Here is a 13,740-nt window from a genome sequence, read left to right on the forward strand (position 1 = left end):
AATTAAAATATATTGCAAAGTTGTTTTTATTATGCATAACTAAACATTTTGTATATAAATCTTAAGGTGTTTACTCTCCCTTTAACCTAGCATGGGGAGGTGGGATACTAGGGGAAGCTCAGCCATTTTTCAATCACTTTGGCTAGATCTATTGGAGCATGTAGTTGCGAGACTTCTCTGCTGCTGCGAGCTAGTCATTGACTCAAATTCAATCAGTAAGTTGTATTGTCTTTTAGCATTAAAATATGGATTATTTTAATTGTTTAAATTCTATAACGTAAGATTTTTGTTAAACAGAGAGTTAAGTCAAAATTAAACATTCATGATTCAGATAGAGCATGCAATTTTAAACAAATTTCCAATGTATCTCTATTATCAAATTTACTTTGATCACTAGATATCCTATTTTGAAGGGTAAAACGAGTGTTGCAGAATCTATTGGCACTAGAAATAACTGATAATAATAATAAAACAATAATAAAGCTAGGTAGACATATAAGAGCATCTGAACCTCTCTACTGTTAATTCTGTATGCTTTTTCCATTGAGAGAGAGATAGAGGGAAAGAGAGAGAGAGAATGAGATAGACAGAGAAAGAGAGAGAGAGACAAAGAAAGAGAGAGAGAGAGAGAGAGAGAGAGACTGTCACATACATATCTGTGTTATAAGTCACACAATCCCTTTGTACAAGGCTGAACCATTTTCTCCAGCACTCTCTCTTGCAGCCATTCATTGTTCTACAAATACAAACACAGAACCTGCCATGCTGCCTGGGGAATCTGGGAAGCAGTAAGCTGTTTTTGTCTTTGAGGTCTCTTTGTTTCACCAGTGATTTCATGTAGCTGGTGCACTTCCCAGTGAACATCTCCACCCAAGGGTACACAGTGTAAATCTATTCTTTTTTTCCTTGAAACTGGCATTCTCTGTACCAAATCTGCAGAGTTCACTGATAACTGGAGTGAAGTTCTTCACGGAGTAAAGGCTGAAAATGAAAAAATATAGTATTGTGAAGAAAATAATTGATAACTACTGTAAAGTGATGGAATTAAATGGAATCTGTATAGAAACCTCAAGGTGATTAGCAATTCCCAAATTAAGTTTACAAGGTCCATGTATCACGCATCACATACTTTAGTATAAGGCGCTATTAAAATCCACGTGGTTTTAAATAGAATCATATGTTGTGATATTCGTGGTTTTACCCCAAGATTTTACAGACTAGTTCAGACGCTTCACTTTCACTAGTCCTTACTAGGAAATTTATATAAACAGGCTTACAGCAATATTTACCATCCCCACAAAATATGTTGTGAAAATACATTAGAAAAAAAGTACTAATAATGATATATGTGCTCTTGTGTTTGGCTTTTCCCCATCAATCATTTAGTGTATTCCATAATTAGGAGTTGCTTTTTCATCAGTGTCCTCCCACTAATAATGTATAAAGCTGTAACAGGTCAAGTAAGTGTGTATGTGTGTGTGTGTGTATGTGTTGTGTGCGTATATAAGTGTGTGTGTGTGTTTATATAAGTGTGTGTGTGTATGTGTTGTGTGTGTATATAAGTGTTTGTGTGTATATATATATACATTCAACCTGTGTGTGATATATATATGTGTGTGTTTATATATATATATATATATATATATATATATTTGTGTGTGTGTATGTGTGTGTACATATTATATATATATATATATATATATATATATATATATATATATATATATATATATATATATATATATATATATATATATATATATATATATATATGTGTGTGTGTGTGTGTGTGTGTGTGTGTGTGTGTGTGTGTGTGTGTGTGTGTGTGTTTGTGTGTGTGTCTACCTATTACCTATACTGGGTGAGACGTGAGATCATTATATTTTCTAAAAACTTTTTTGTACAGAAACAATGTGCAATAATGCAAAACAATTGGCCGTTTTATCATAATATTATAAGCACGTTCATAATGTCAGACGGTAAGCAGTGTATTCTTTAAAAAACAATAATAATGTACACCTGTCTCTTGTTTCAGAAAAAAAACATGTTAAAGATAAAACACAATGTGTGTCTGTGTGTGTTTAGGGGAACGAAAAGTATTCAGTTTGATATATTTCAGTCTGCTTTATCACCTACTAGAAATGATCAAATGTAACAAAACAATTCTAATAATGGAAAACAAAGGCGACAATATACATAGGTTATTTTAAGGTTTAATACAATTCTGATCATATTTTTATGATAGATGACTCAGGACTGAAACACATTGCATAACAGTGCCTTGAAGATTATTCTGGCAACCAACTGGTTAATCATCCTTCTCATTTAAGAGATTTTCAGGTTATAAATAGACTGCTAGATCAATGTCTTGGCTTGAGATAAACTGCAAGTTTATGTGTGAGGCTGAGGATCTGAAATAAATGTACTGTGAAAGTTGCTAGTTTCCATGCAAAATAGACTGGTAGAAGCTATTATTCGTTAAATCTATTCTTATCTGGAGCTGTGTAGAGGAATACTCTATCCTAGGGTGGGGGTGCCTGTGTTTGCTTGGATGCATGAATAATGTCTGTAACCAGTGCTGTGCTTCCATAATACAGTCTATGATTGGGCAGTTCTGCTTGGAAGAAACAGCCCTGCTCTAACATGTCATTCCTGTTCTGAAGAAAAAAATGGGTTGATTCAGTACCTACATTTTTTTTATACATTAAATGATAGAATGGAATCCCCAGCACGTGAATAGATAGATAGATAGATAGATAGATAGATAGATAGATAGATAGATAGATAGATAGATAGATAGAGATAGATAGATAGATAGATAGATAGATAGATAGATGATAGATAGATGATAGATAGATGGATAGAGAGACAGACAGACATACGACGACAGACAGACAGACAGACAGACAGATAGATAGATAGATAGATAGATAGATAGATAGATAGATAGATAGATAGATAGATGATAGATAGATAGATAGATAGATAGATAGATAGATAGATAGATAGATAGATAGATAGATGATAGATAGATGATAGATAGATAGATGATAGATAGATAGATAGATAGATAGATAGATAGATAGATAGATAGATAGATAGATAGATAGATAGATAGATAGATAGATAGATAGATAGATAGATAGATAGATAGATAGATAGATAGATAGATGATAGATGATAGATGATATAGATCATTAAAGTGTAAAAGGTACTCTAAATATGAGAAGAGCTCTCAATAGTTTATTTAACTTACATAACAATGTTGTACTGCAAATATTACTATATCGATAGTCTTAAACGTTTTCATATTGTCTGCAATACTTAGAAAATGTGTTTGCCTTTACTTTATCTAACTTGAGTCAGTTGGAGTAAAAATGTAGATATTCTAAAATGAGATTTGCACTATAAACACTATTTTTTTTCTCTACACACTGAATAACATGAGCTCGACATAGCAAATAAAGTCTGTATGTATCACAACTTTTTAATAATGTCCCCCAAGTTCATCGCAAACATCTTATTCACTCAATCTGTGCAAAACTGTTTCTATATAGCTTTCATTTGAATCATACTAAAATTTATAAATGTAATGTATGTATGAATTGTATATATATATATATGTGTGTGTGTGTGTGTGTGTGTGTGTGTGTGTGTGTGTGTGTGTGTGTGTGTGTGTGTGTGTGTGTGTGTGTGTGTGTGTGTGTGTGTGTGTGTGTGTGTGTGTGTGTGTGTGTGTGTGTGTGTGTGTGTGTGTGTTTATTTGATGATTTGTATATATTTGTTCATATGTAAAGTTTTTTTTAGTAATAGTTTTTGAGTTTGAAAAAAAAAAAAGAATTATTTAATATACTATATTTTTCGGAGTAAAATTTAAAATTATAATTTGTTTCCTGTCTTCCATTCCAAGCTAGAGTCAATTTGACTTATTAAGTTATTATAAGGTTGGGGATATGTCACAGATTCAGCGTTTCATCCTTCTCTGACAATCACAGTGATAGCTGTGTATATACTTTTGATACATTTGTATCGAGGATTCAACCTCATAGCAAATGTTTAGTTCTCTGCACCTACAAGTATGAATATAAAACTAAGTTCGTGGTAATTTGGTTACAATAACTTTTTTGAGACACCAGTTACAAAATTGCTAAACCCACAATAATATTTGTAATATTAAGTACTAAGGGACAGTGATGAAACATTTTTAAGAAATATCTGAAAAGTGATTAAAACAAACAACATTTACAAAAGTTTTAAAAATGCAAATATTGTCTCTTAAGCGTAAAATTAGATCTTTAGCTAAATAAGTTAAGAAATAATATCGATTTTTAAGAATATTGTTATATTTTTGGAAGAAAACAAATATTTTTCCATTTTAAAATAACATATTTTGTAACTTTGTTGTATGTATTCCAATATTTTTTTTAATTCTTTGAAATAAGTGAAGGTAAATAGGAATAACTCCTCCTAAACAATTTAACGAATTTGATCCAGTTGAACCATATATTACATAAAATTAATAAGGCTAGATTTATTTTAATAGACAATTAAATCAACCATCAAGATATTTGGAGTTATCTATAGATGGGCCATATCAAGCCTGTTTTAGAGGCGAATGTAGTAGCAAGAGAGAAATTAATGTAATTAATAATATATATATATATATATATATATATATATATATATATATATATATATATATATTTAAATAAATATAATATTGTCTTTTCATAAAGGGTTATAGGAAAGATAAAAGCAAATAATAAAAAGCAACTTCAAACTGAATAGATTAATTATCTGTCTGTATAGATTTTTACTCAGCATTTGCGCCCCCTGCCGGACAGTGGATATTAGCAGATCTTAAAAAGAACTTAAAAAGTTTATTCTGCTCAATAAACCGTATCATATAAAATTAAGGACAACCTATAAAATTACCTGGTGCGTTTTAACAGAAAAAGTCCAACACAAAATAAAGCTGGTTCCAGCAAGTTAAAGGAGGTTTTACTGTGTGTTTAGTGCCCCTGACTCGAAGCTGAACCCTTTTATCTAAAGCCCAGTGCACAAACATATAGCATAATGTGGCTAGTGTTCCTCCTTTTATTTCCTTCGCTATAGCAACCAGTATGCTATGCTCAGAAATGTTCCCTGTCAAGAAAACAAATGATCTTCAGGGCACTGCAGTATCTGGCATCTGTTGCAATGGGGTACACAGAGTTAATCTCACTAAACGAGGACTGAGTGTACCAGGAAGCAGTACTAACAGTACTAACATAAACTGATTTTACAACTAAACTCCTTATCCTTATTTTATTCTATTTGTTAGGGGAAATGACAAACACACTGCTTTATTAACATAGAGAAACTACTGTATATAACTGTTGATTATAACTAAGCATACTGGTGCTAACTGGGTGAGGTAGAAGCAGTTTAACTATTTTTTAATTCCTATTTAACAATGTTTGCACTGATATATTTAAGCATCACAGCTCTAGCAGGCCCACCCATATATCTAGATGTTTTATACTACAGTTGAACCCTTTTTCTGATTTATTTCTGTATTTTGGCTCTAGGTCTTTCGGTATTACCAGATGGATCCCAGCGCTATATCAATTTACTAGATGCAAAGATCTTTGGCGACCCTTAACAGGCCATCAGAGGCATGTCAAGTAGCCACTATAAACACCCTTTCAGAATCGTTATGGCAGAAAATAACAGTGTGTCCCTCCACCCCCCCCCCCCCAATTCACTACTATTAATTATGCCATGTAATATATACAAATGTACATTGTTTAAAATATGAAATGCATGCAGAATAAATCGCAAACAATTTCTAGTTAGACAATTACACTTGCTGCAAAAAACAAAAACATGCACACAAAAGTAAACAATAATCATATAATACGTGTTTTTTTTTTTAAAAAGGTGTATATATATATATATATATATATATATATATATATATATATGTCTGTATATATATACACACACACAATAAATTAATCCTAGCTTTTATTTTAAATGCAAGATGAAATAATACTTACCAAATACATTTCCATGGATCAGTGAAAATATATATATATATATAAAAATAAAAACAACTAGCATTTTTTTTATTTAATTGGTTAATATGGTGAAAAGAAATAATTTACTTAACTCCATCGAAGCGAGCCTGTTAAGATCCCTCTTTGCACTGACTCTACTTAGACAAGCTCTCCACTAGTCTATTATTTTCACCAAAATATATGAAAATTTATGCAAATGAAAATCAGCACTAACTGTTCTTCCCTTGTTATACTTTAGGTTTTTTTTTTCCCCAGACAAAACAATTGCATTCTATAAAGGAGGGGGAGATGGGAGAGGAGGGATTTCTACTATATAAAGACAAACTTCAAAACAAGTATATACATACACATGCGTATACACACACATATGTATGTATGTATATGTATGTATATATTAGTATGTGTGTGTATATATATATATATATATATATATATATATATATATATATATATATATATATATATATATATATATATATATATATATATATATATGGTCCTAGGCACAATTACACAATAATTATTATTATTATTATTATTATTATTATTATTTACACTGTACACCAGAATTCTCTTGGATATGGAAATGTGGGTCTGTTTGCTGAGGAGCTCTCACGTTTCATCAGGGGCCACCTGAGACGTCTTTTGAAAGCTGGTACTGTGAAATTCATAGCGGTAATTTAGACAAAATCCTCACTGTATATTAATGAAAGCCGGCCCCATGGCACAGATCCTATCCTCCCTATTCAGTGTAAACAAAAACCACGAGACTTAGCTGGGCTTTTTTGAGCCGGATCCAAGCAAAATGGGCTGGAAAGGAAAACATGGGGTTCTGGCAATGACTATTTAAAAGCCTGCACCTGGAGTTCTCACATTTATTCAATGAGATCTGTGTTATATCTCTGGTGCCTATAGAAATAAATGAGAGGAATATGAGTCCTCTAAGGACTGGGGGGGGGGGGGACAATAAGTGATTGTGTAAGACCTTGGCTTCCAGAGAAGGTTGTAAAATGTGTTGTAGCACTCTAATGCAGCCAAGGGGTTAATTTTTCTTCTCTTCACGTCTTCAACTGAATTTTGATGTAATTTTATTTCCTAAGCCTATCCAAAGATACCCTTTACCAAGGAGCTGGACCTGATCCTAAATATATGCTGTGAGCCCCACACTTAATGTGCAGCTCCCGCATAGACTGCAGAGTAGCTGTGGGGATGGTGATGTAAACTCAGCCCAGCCACACACATATATACTGCAGGGGGCACACAGCATGGCACAGGAAAAGCAGGCTTGCTGATGCAAACGTATATATATATATATATATATATATATATATACACTATATATATATATACACTACATATATATATATATATATATATATATATATATATATATATATATATATCACACCATGTAGTGTGAATGCACTACTATTAGTTTTTATAGTAACAGCTTATTTTAATGTTCAAGAAGAGAACAATTTGTATATGAGTATATGTTTATATATTTATACATATACATTAACGTGTGTGTGTGTGTGTGTGTGTGTGTGTATATATATATATATAATTTCCAAATGATAGGAAAGCCATCTCCGTTTTACAAAAACTAATGTATTCTAATGTATTAAATAGTTAACGTTTTGGGGGTTCCCCCTCCTCAGACCAACCCACTCTATATAAACACATACACACAAATATATATATAAAGATAGGTGTTGGTTTTACAGGCCAGTTATAAAGAAGCATATAGATAAAGGTGATAGCATCCTGCTTTGCTTGAGGTTGTGCTGTGCATCTGAGCTGGACCCCTTGCATCATTAGGGAGGATAGGATTGGAAGTGTCTTAGTGGTGCTCTTCGATGGCAATTCCCTGAGGAGGGTTCAATTTGCCCTTGTTTTGGTTGCCACTTTCCCTTTCCCTGCCTAGTTCACCGAGGTTGCCTGTGCTAGGCTTTCCGCTTGGTTGCACCCACCTCTCCCCCTGCTTAACTCTTTCATGGAGAATTTCAATAGAGACCTGGTTAAAAAAAAAACGATCTAAACACACAGGAAGAAATCTCATTAAGGCTACCCCTTTTGCTTTCCAGAGAAGGGATAGATACATTGATAAAGATAGAAGTTATACATTATTTTCCTTGCCATTTTATCATTTATGCCAAATCACATGCAGCTGACCCCCCCCCCCCCCCAGAAATAAGCTACTCTAGATTTGTGCACCCCACTTTATTTGCTTCTATACAAAGAGGCTGCAGCAAAATAAATCCAATGGGACGTGCTTAAAATGATTTATCCCACTAACAAGCAGCATGTTTAGTTACGCGTGTTCATCTTTAAATAGATGTGCCTGAAAACACAACAGTGTGAGTTTTTTATGCTTATAAAATGCACTCAGTTGTACTCTGCTTTGTGAACAATGGGATGTTATTGCATTTGATATTATTAAAGCTAAGGGGAGTAAAAACGTAAGCACTCTAATAAACCTTATGTAAGAATGTCAGAAATATCACATTATGCTTAATACTGAGCATACTATTTACAATGGTCATTTTAGTTTCCTATGTATTGTTTAAACACCTGTGTTATTTAGGTTTATAACGCTATTTATCTTTTTAATGAGCATGTTATCATTATGTGATTAGCTACACGCACATTCAATACTAATTTACACAACAACACTCTGTATCTATAGATCACACGTTTCAATAAATTGTTATTTTATTTCTATTTCTTTTTTTTTCTTCTTTTTTTGCTTGCTACCAGGAGTGGAAGGGTTATAAAGCTAAAATGTCCAATGACATCACCTATTTACCCACTTAATCCTCTTTCTTCTTGGCATTAGAGTCTGAAAAGAAACTGAAGGTTTATTGGTCGCTCCCAGGAGTTAAGTTGATGGGAGACACACTGTATGTAAAATGTGTGTATTTTTAAGGGGTCCAGATTCCCAGCTCCTACGACATTGCCTAAATTAAAAAGCAACCAATCGGAACGGCCGGAAGAATGGAGGGGGAGAGAGGGATGCTAGTCCTGAACCAGTCAATGCTCAGCTGTCAATCACCCAGCGTGGAGCCAATCAGCGGGGTCCTTCTCCTCAGCTTCCTAGTATTTGGGATAGTGTGGTGGTGTGCGCGCGCCTGACTGGGTAAACATTCTACACTCCGCGCGCTGCGAGTGAGGGAGGGACGCCGAGAGCTGTCAGTGGGAGAAAGGGGGAGGCTGAGCTGAGCCTCCAGTGCAACCCAGACAACTTCCCCAAGAGTTAGTGTCTAAAGGCAGCGCAGCAGAACACAGCCGTCTAATGTAGTGCTTCCCTGCAGCGGAGGCACACAGCGAAACAAGCCCAAGCACTCTGCAGCGAGAAGGAGATGCGGAAGCACCTACCTGAGCAACTGACGGCACCGACCAGAGGCTCAGGCTGCAGCAGCAACTTTTGAGTAATGTTTCTTCATCACAGGAAGTTTGGCAGCGCATTTTTAGTAAACTTGTGAAGGAGGGGACTTAAAGGACTCAACAAAAAAATCATTCAAAGACTTTCAAATGCCAAGAAAGGGGAAGCAATAAAAGTGAAGAAAAGGGGAATTGCATTGGCGAGGAAAGGGGACCACAAGGGGAACGGGACTGTTATTTCTCTGTGGATAGGACCCGCTAACAGGTGAACTGAGCGCTGCGTGGAGGAGGGGGGAAGCCCTCACTTGGAGACACTGGGAAGGGGCTGATCCTCCAAGGACAAAAGTGCATCTCAAGGGGGAACCCTACACAGGCTGCGGGGGAGGAGAAGAGGAAGCCCCAAACCTGTGGATAGCAACGGGCAGGGGGGAAGCTATGGCCACGGCTGCTTCTAACCCCTACCTCCCCAGCAACAGCATCCTCTCCCCCGGATCCATTGTGCATTCGGACTCGGGGGGAGGAGGGGGGATGCAGCCTGGCAGCGCAGCAGTCACCTCAGTGTCAGGCGGCTACCGGGGGGACCCCACGGTGAAAATGGTGCAGAGTGACTTCATGCAGGGGGCCATGGCGGCCAGTAACGGGGGGCACATGCTGAGCCACGCACACCAGTGGGTCACGGCGCTGCCACATGCGGCGGCGGCGGCTGCTGCAGCTGCTGCGGCGGCGGCGGAGGCGGGATCGCCTTGGTCTAGTAGCCCAGTGGGGATGACAGGGAGCCCGCAGCAGCAGCAACAAGACGTCAAAGGGGGTTCTGGCAGGGACGATTTGCACCCGGGGGCAGCCTTGCACCATCGGCCGCCTCACTTGGGACCCCATCAAGGCCACCCGGGAGGCTGGGGGGCAGCAACAGCATCTCACATCCAGTCTATGGCAGGAGGGGCGTCACAGCAACAGCAGCAGCAACAACAGCAGCAGCAGCAGCAAGCTCTGCTTTACTCCCAGTCCGGGGCATTCACTGTGAACGGTATGCTGAGCCCACCCCCGGGGAGCCAGAGCCTAGTGCACCCAGGCTTGGTGAGGGGAGATACACCTGAGCTGGGGGACCATCCTGGCCATCATCATCACCATCACCACCAGCAGCAGCATCAGCAACATCACCAGCAGCAGCATCACACAGGGGTCAACAGCCACGACCCCCACTCTGATGAGGATACCCCGACCTCAGATGACCTGGAGCAATTTGCCAAGCAGTTCAAGCAGCGTAGGATAAAGCTGGGCTTTACCCAGGCGGACGTGGGCCTGGCATTGGGCACCCTCTATGGCAATGTCTTTTCTCAGACCACCATCTGTAGGTTTGAGGCGCTGCAGCTCAGTTTCAAGAATATGTGCAAGCTCAAGCCCCTGCTCAACAAGTGGCTGGAGGAGGCCGACTCCTCAACTGGCAGCCCCACCAGCATCGATAAAATAGCAGCCCAGGGCAGAAAGAGAAAGAAGAGAACCTCAATAGAGGTGAGCGTCAAGGGGGCACTGGAGAGTCACTTCCTCAAATGCCCCAAACCTTCAGCACAGGAGATCACCAACCTTGCGGACAGCCTGCAGCTGGAGAAAGAGGTGGTCAGGGTCTGGTTTTGCAACCGGAGACAGAAGGAAAAAAGAATGACTCCTCCAGGGATCCAACAGCAGACCCCGGATGATGTCTACTCCCAGGTGGGCAATGTGGGGGCTGACACGCCGCCCCCTCACCATGGGATGCAGACTAGTGTACAATGACTGGAGTGGGCACCCAGCAGCAGCGGTGTGGCTAGGGAAGCCACATGGGGTAATCCAATAAGACTCACCCAGACTGCTCTTTTTATATAATTATAAATAATAATAACTATAAAAAAATAAATAAGCACAGCAGGGAGAAAAAAAAAACGACTTTAAATGGGCAATTTCAGCAATTATACTGTTCCTGCTGTGGCACATGGGTGGAAATGCAGAATGCACCAAAAAAAATCTGCAGATGTCCCTTTTTATTATATATTATATTTTTTAATATTTTTTATTTTCCTTCCGGTTCCCATCCATTTATAGCAAACTAAATCTCCCACATATTGTTTTTGAGATGATAAACATCCAGTATGTGTTGCCCACCCCAAAACAAACAAAAATAAATTAAATAAGGTATCTTAAGTAAATAAATAAACATAATTTAATGACACAAAGGAGTAATCTATTTGGAGCTCCTACCTGGAATTTGCCAGCATTAAAGAATACAATTTTCTCTAGTTATCTACAGATAGTCAGAGCAGATCCTTGAGAGCAGATCACCAAACAATAGCAAAAAGTCTCCAACTTTGAGAAAAGCAATGAAGCACTGAGTACTAAAATTGTCTTCAAGGGAGTAAATAAATACATTGGAATATACTCAACAGCAACCAGGAAGGATATGAGCGTATAATTGTTACTTGAGGTTTTATGCTTAAAAAGTTTAGTGAACAGACAGAAGTAAATATTGGATTCTAATAAGATGTCAAATATCCTGTTTTTTTTTCTCTAGAATTAATTCCAGAAAACCATTAATAAGTTCCTCCGTTTTTTAAAAAAATATTTTTGACTGACTTACATTAAAAGGAAAGGGGATTAGAGAGAAAAAAAAATCTGGACATCTGCAGCTGCACTTAACTTCTCACTTAATTTGTTGCCAACTTTGGGTGCTGGCAAGGAAATTATTCAATGCTGCCATTTCCATGCAGTATATTTGGTAGGTTTTAATATTAAAAATAAAAAATAAAAAAAGACTGTAATGAAAATTAGATCTGGATATTGATCTAAAAAAAAATTGCTTTATATTTTCATCAAAAAGACTTCTTTTAATATTTTATTCAAAATAACTATGAACTTCTGCAAAAACGGTAATTTATTTTTTCCCCAAATCTTGTATTATGTGTTTCTTTTTTCAGATGAGCACAAGTGAACAAAAAAAAAATGACAAAAAAAAAGTACTATGAACAGTTGTTAGATAACAATGGTCTCTTTTGATGTGATCATTTGATTGTAATTTAATTTTAGTAGTGGTTACGTACGAGATGATTGAGAAAATAAATTTGTTAGAATGACAAAATTTGTGTCTGATGTATAAAAATTATATTGGGTGAAATATTAATTTCAAAAGCAGTCATTTTCAAAATGTCATAGTTCAACCGTACACAAGATACAATGCATTTCCCAGTGTAAATAGTCCTGTTTAATAATTCACTATGCTGACAATAGTTTACCCCAAAATATAACCAACCGTGAACAATTAAAATAAATACAAAATATGTATTTTAAATACATATGTTGCAAAAGTTATCTGGTAAATCCAATATATTTTATTATATTTCATATTTTTTACATTTGGTCTACACTATTTTTGTTAATTTATTTTTAGTTTATAGAGTGTCCCTCTATAAAACTATACTGGCTCCATTAACTAAAAACAAACAAACATAAACTAATAAGGAATGAACATCATTATAGTTTTTCCATGCTGATATGAGAACAATTGTGATATATTTATTTCTGAGGACCAGTTTTATAAATTTTGTCCCTGGTTTTTAAAGTTTTCTGGTTTCAATTATTTTCCATTGATTATTTTATCTATGTTTGCAATTATATCACATTTTTTACAGTTGTGAATAGCTCATAATTTGGTTAAAATGTAAATAGACCGGTTTCACTGTGTTCTTTAATACGACCTATATTTTCTTTCTGATCAGACGCATTTCTAGCTTATTTTAGGAAGCACAATTTCCATTTATGCATTTTGTATCATTTAGTTAAACAGGCTATGTTTACTTTATTATTATTTTTTTATTATTGATGGTCAGACAGCTTTTATTGGGGTGTATTGTGTGTTATTATTCGGTACAGCAATATGTAGGAAACTGCAATACAAGCAAGATACTTTTTCTGTAGAAAGCATTCTGTCATTTTATAATTACAAAATGTAAAGGAAGCTTTATTTTTGTATCTCAGGGTAACTATATCATTCCACATAAATCCCTATGGGGAATCCATATGGGAACTTTAATACCTACTAATGACATCATATATGATTTGTTTTAGGAATTAAAAAAATGTCAAATAATTTGTGAATCGTTGGTTGTGAAGTGTAAGGGCTTTTAATGATATTTTTCTATAGATCACCTAGTGGATGATCTCCCAGCAGTGAGGCGTGTTGGGATGTGCTTCTTATTCACACGTGAGCTAAAATCCTATTTTTCACACACGAAGGGTGGAGATTTAACTAGACAGGGGGTCCGTTTAT

The 13,740-nt window shown here is 36.3% G+C and overlaps 1 protein-coding gene across 1 annotated transcript; it reads left to right on the forward strand.

The window, feature by feature from the left end:
- The first annotated feature begins 9,881 nt into the window (after nt 1-9,881).
- On the forward strand, nt 9,882-11,216 carry POU3F3 (POU class 3 homeobox 3). The gene has a single exon (XM_053704888.1). It carries the CDS (start codon nt 9,882-9,884, stop codon nt 11,214-11,216), a length of 1,335 nt encoding a protein of 444 aa, XP_053560863.1.
- Nucleotides 11,217-13,740: the final 2,524 nt, after the last annotated feature.

This window comes from Bombina bombina, chromosome 3 (assembly GCF_027579735.1).
Source record: "Bombina bombina isolate aBomBom1 chromosome 3, aBomBom1.pri, whole genome shotgun sequence".
Classification (NCBI taxonomy): Eukaryota; Metazoa; Chordata; class Amphibia; order Anura; family Bombinatoridae; genus Bombina; species Bombina bombina.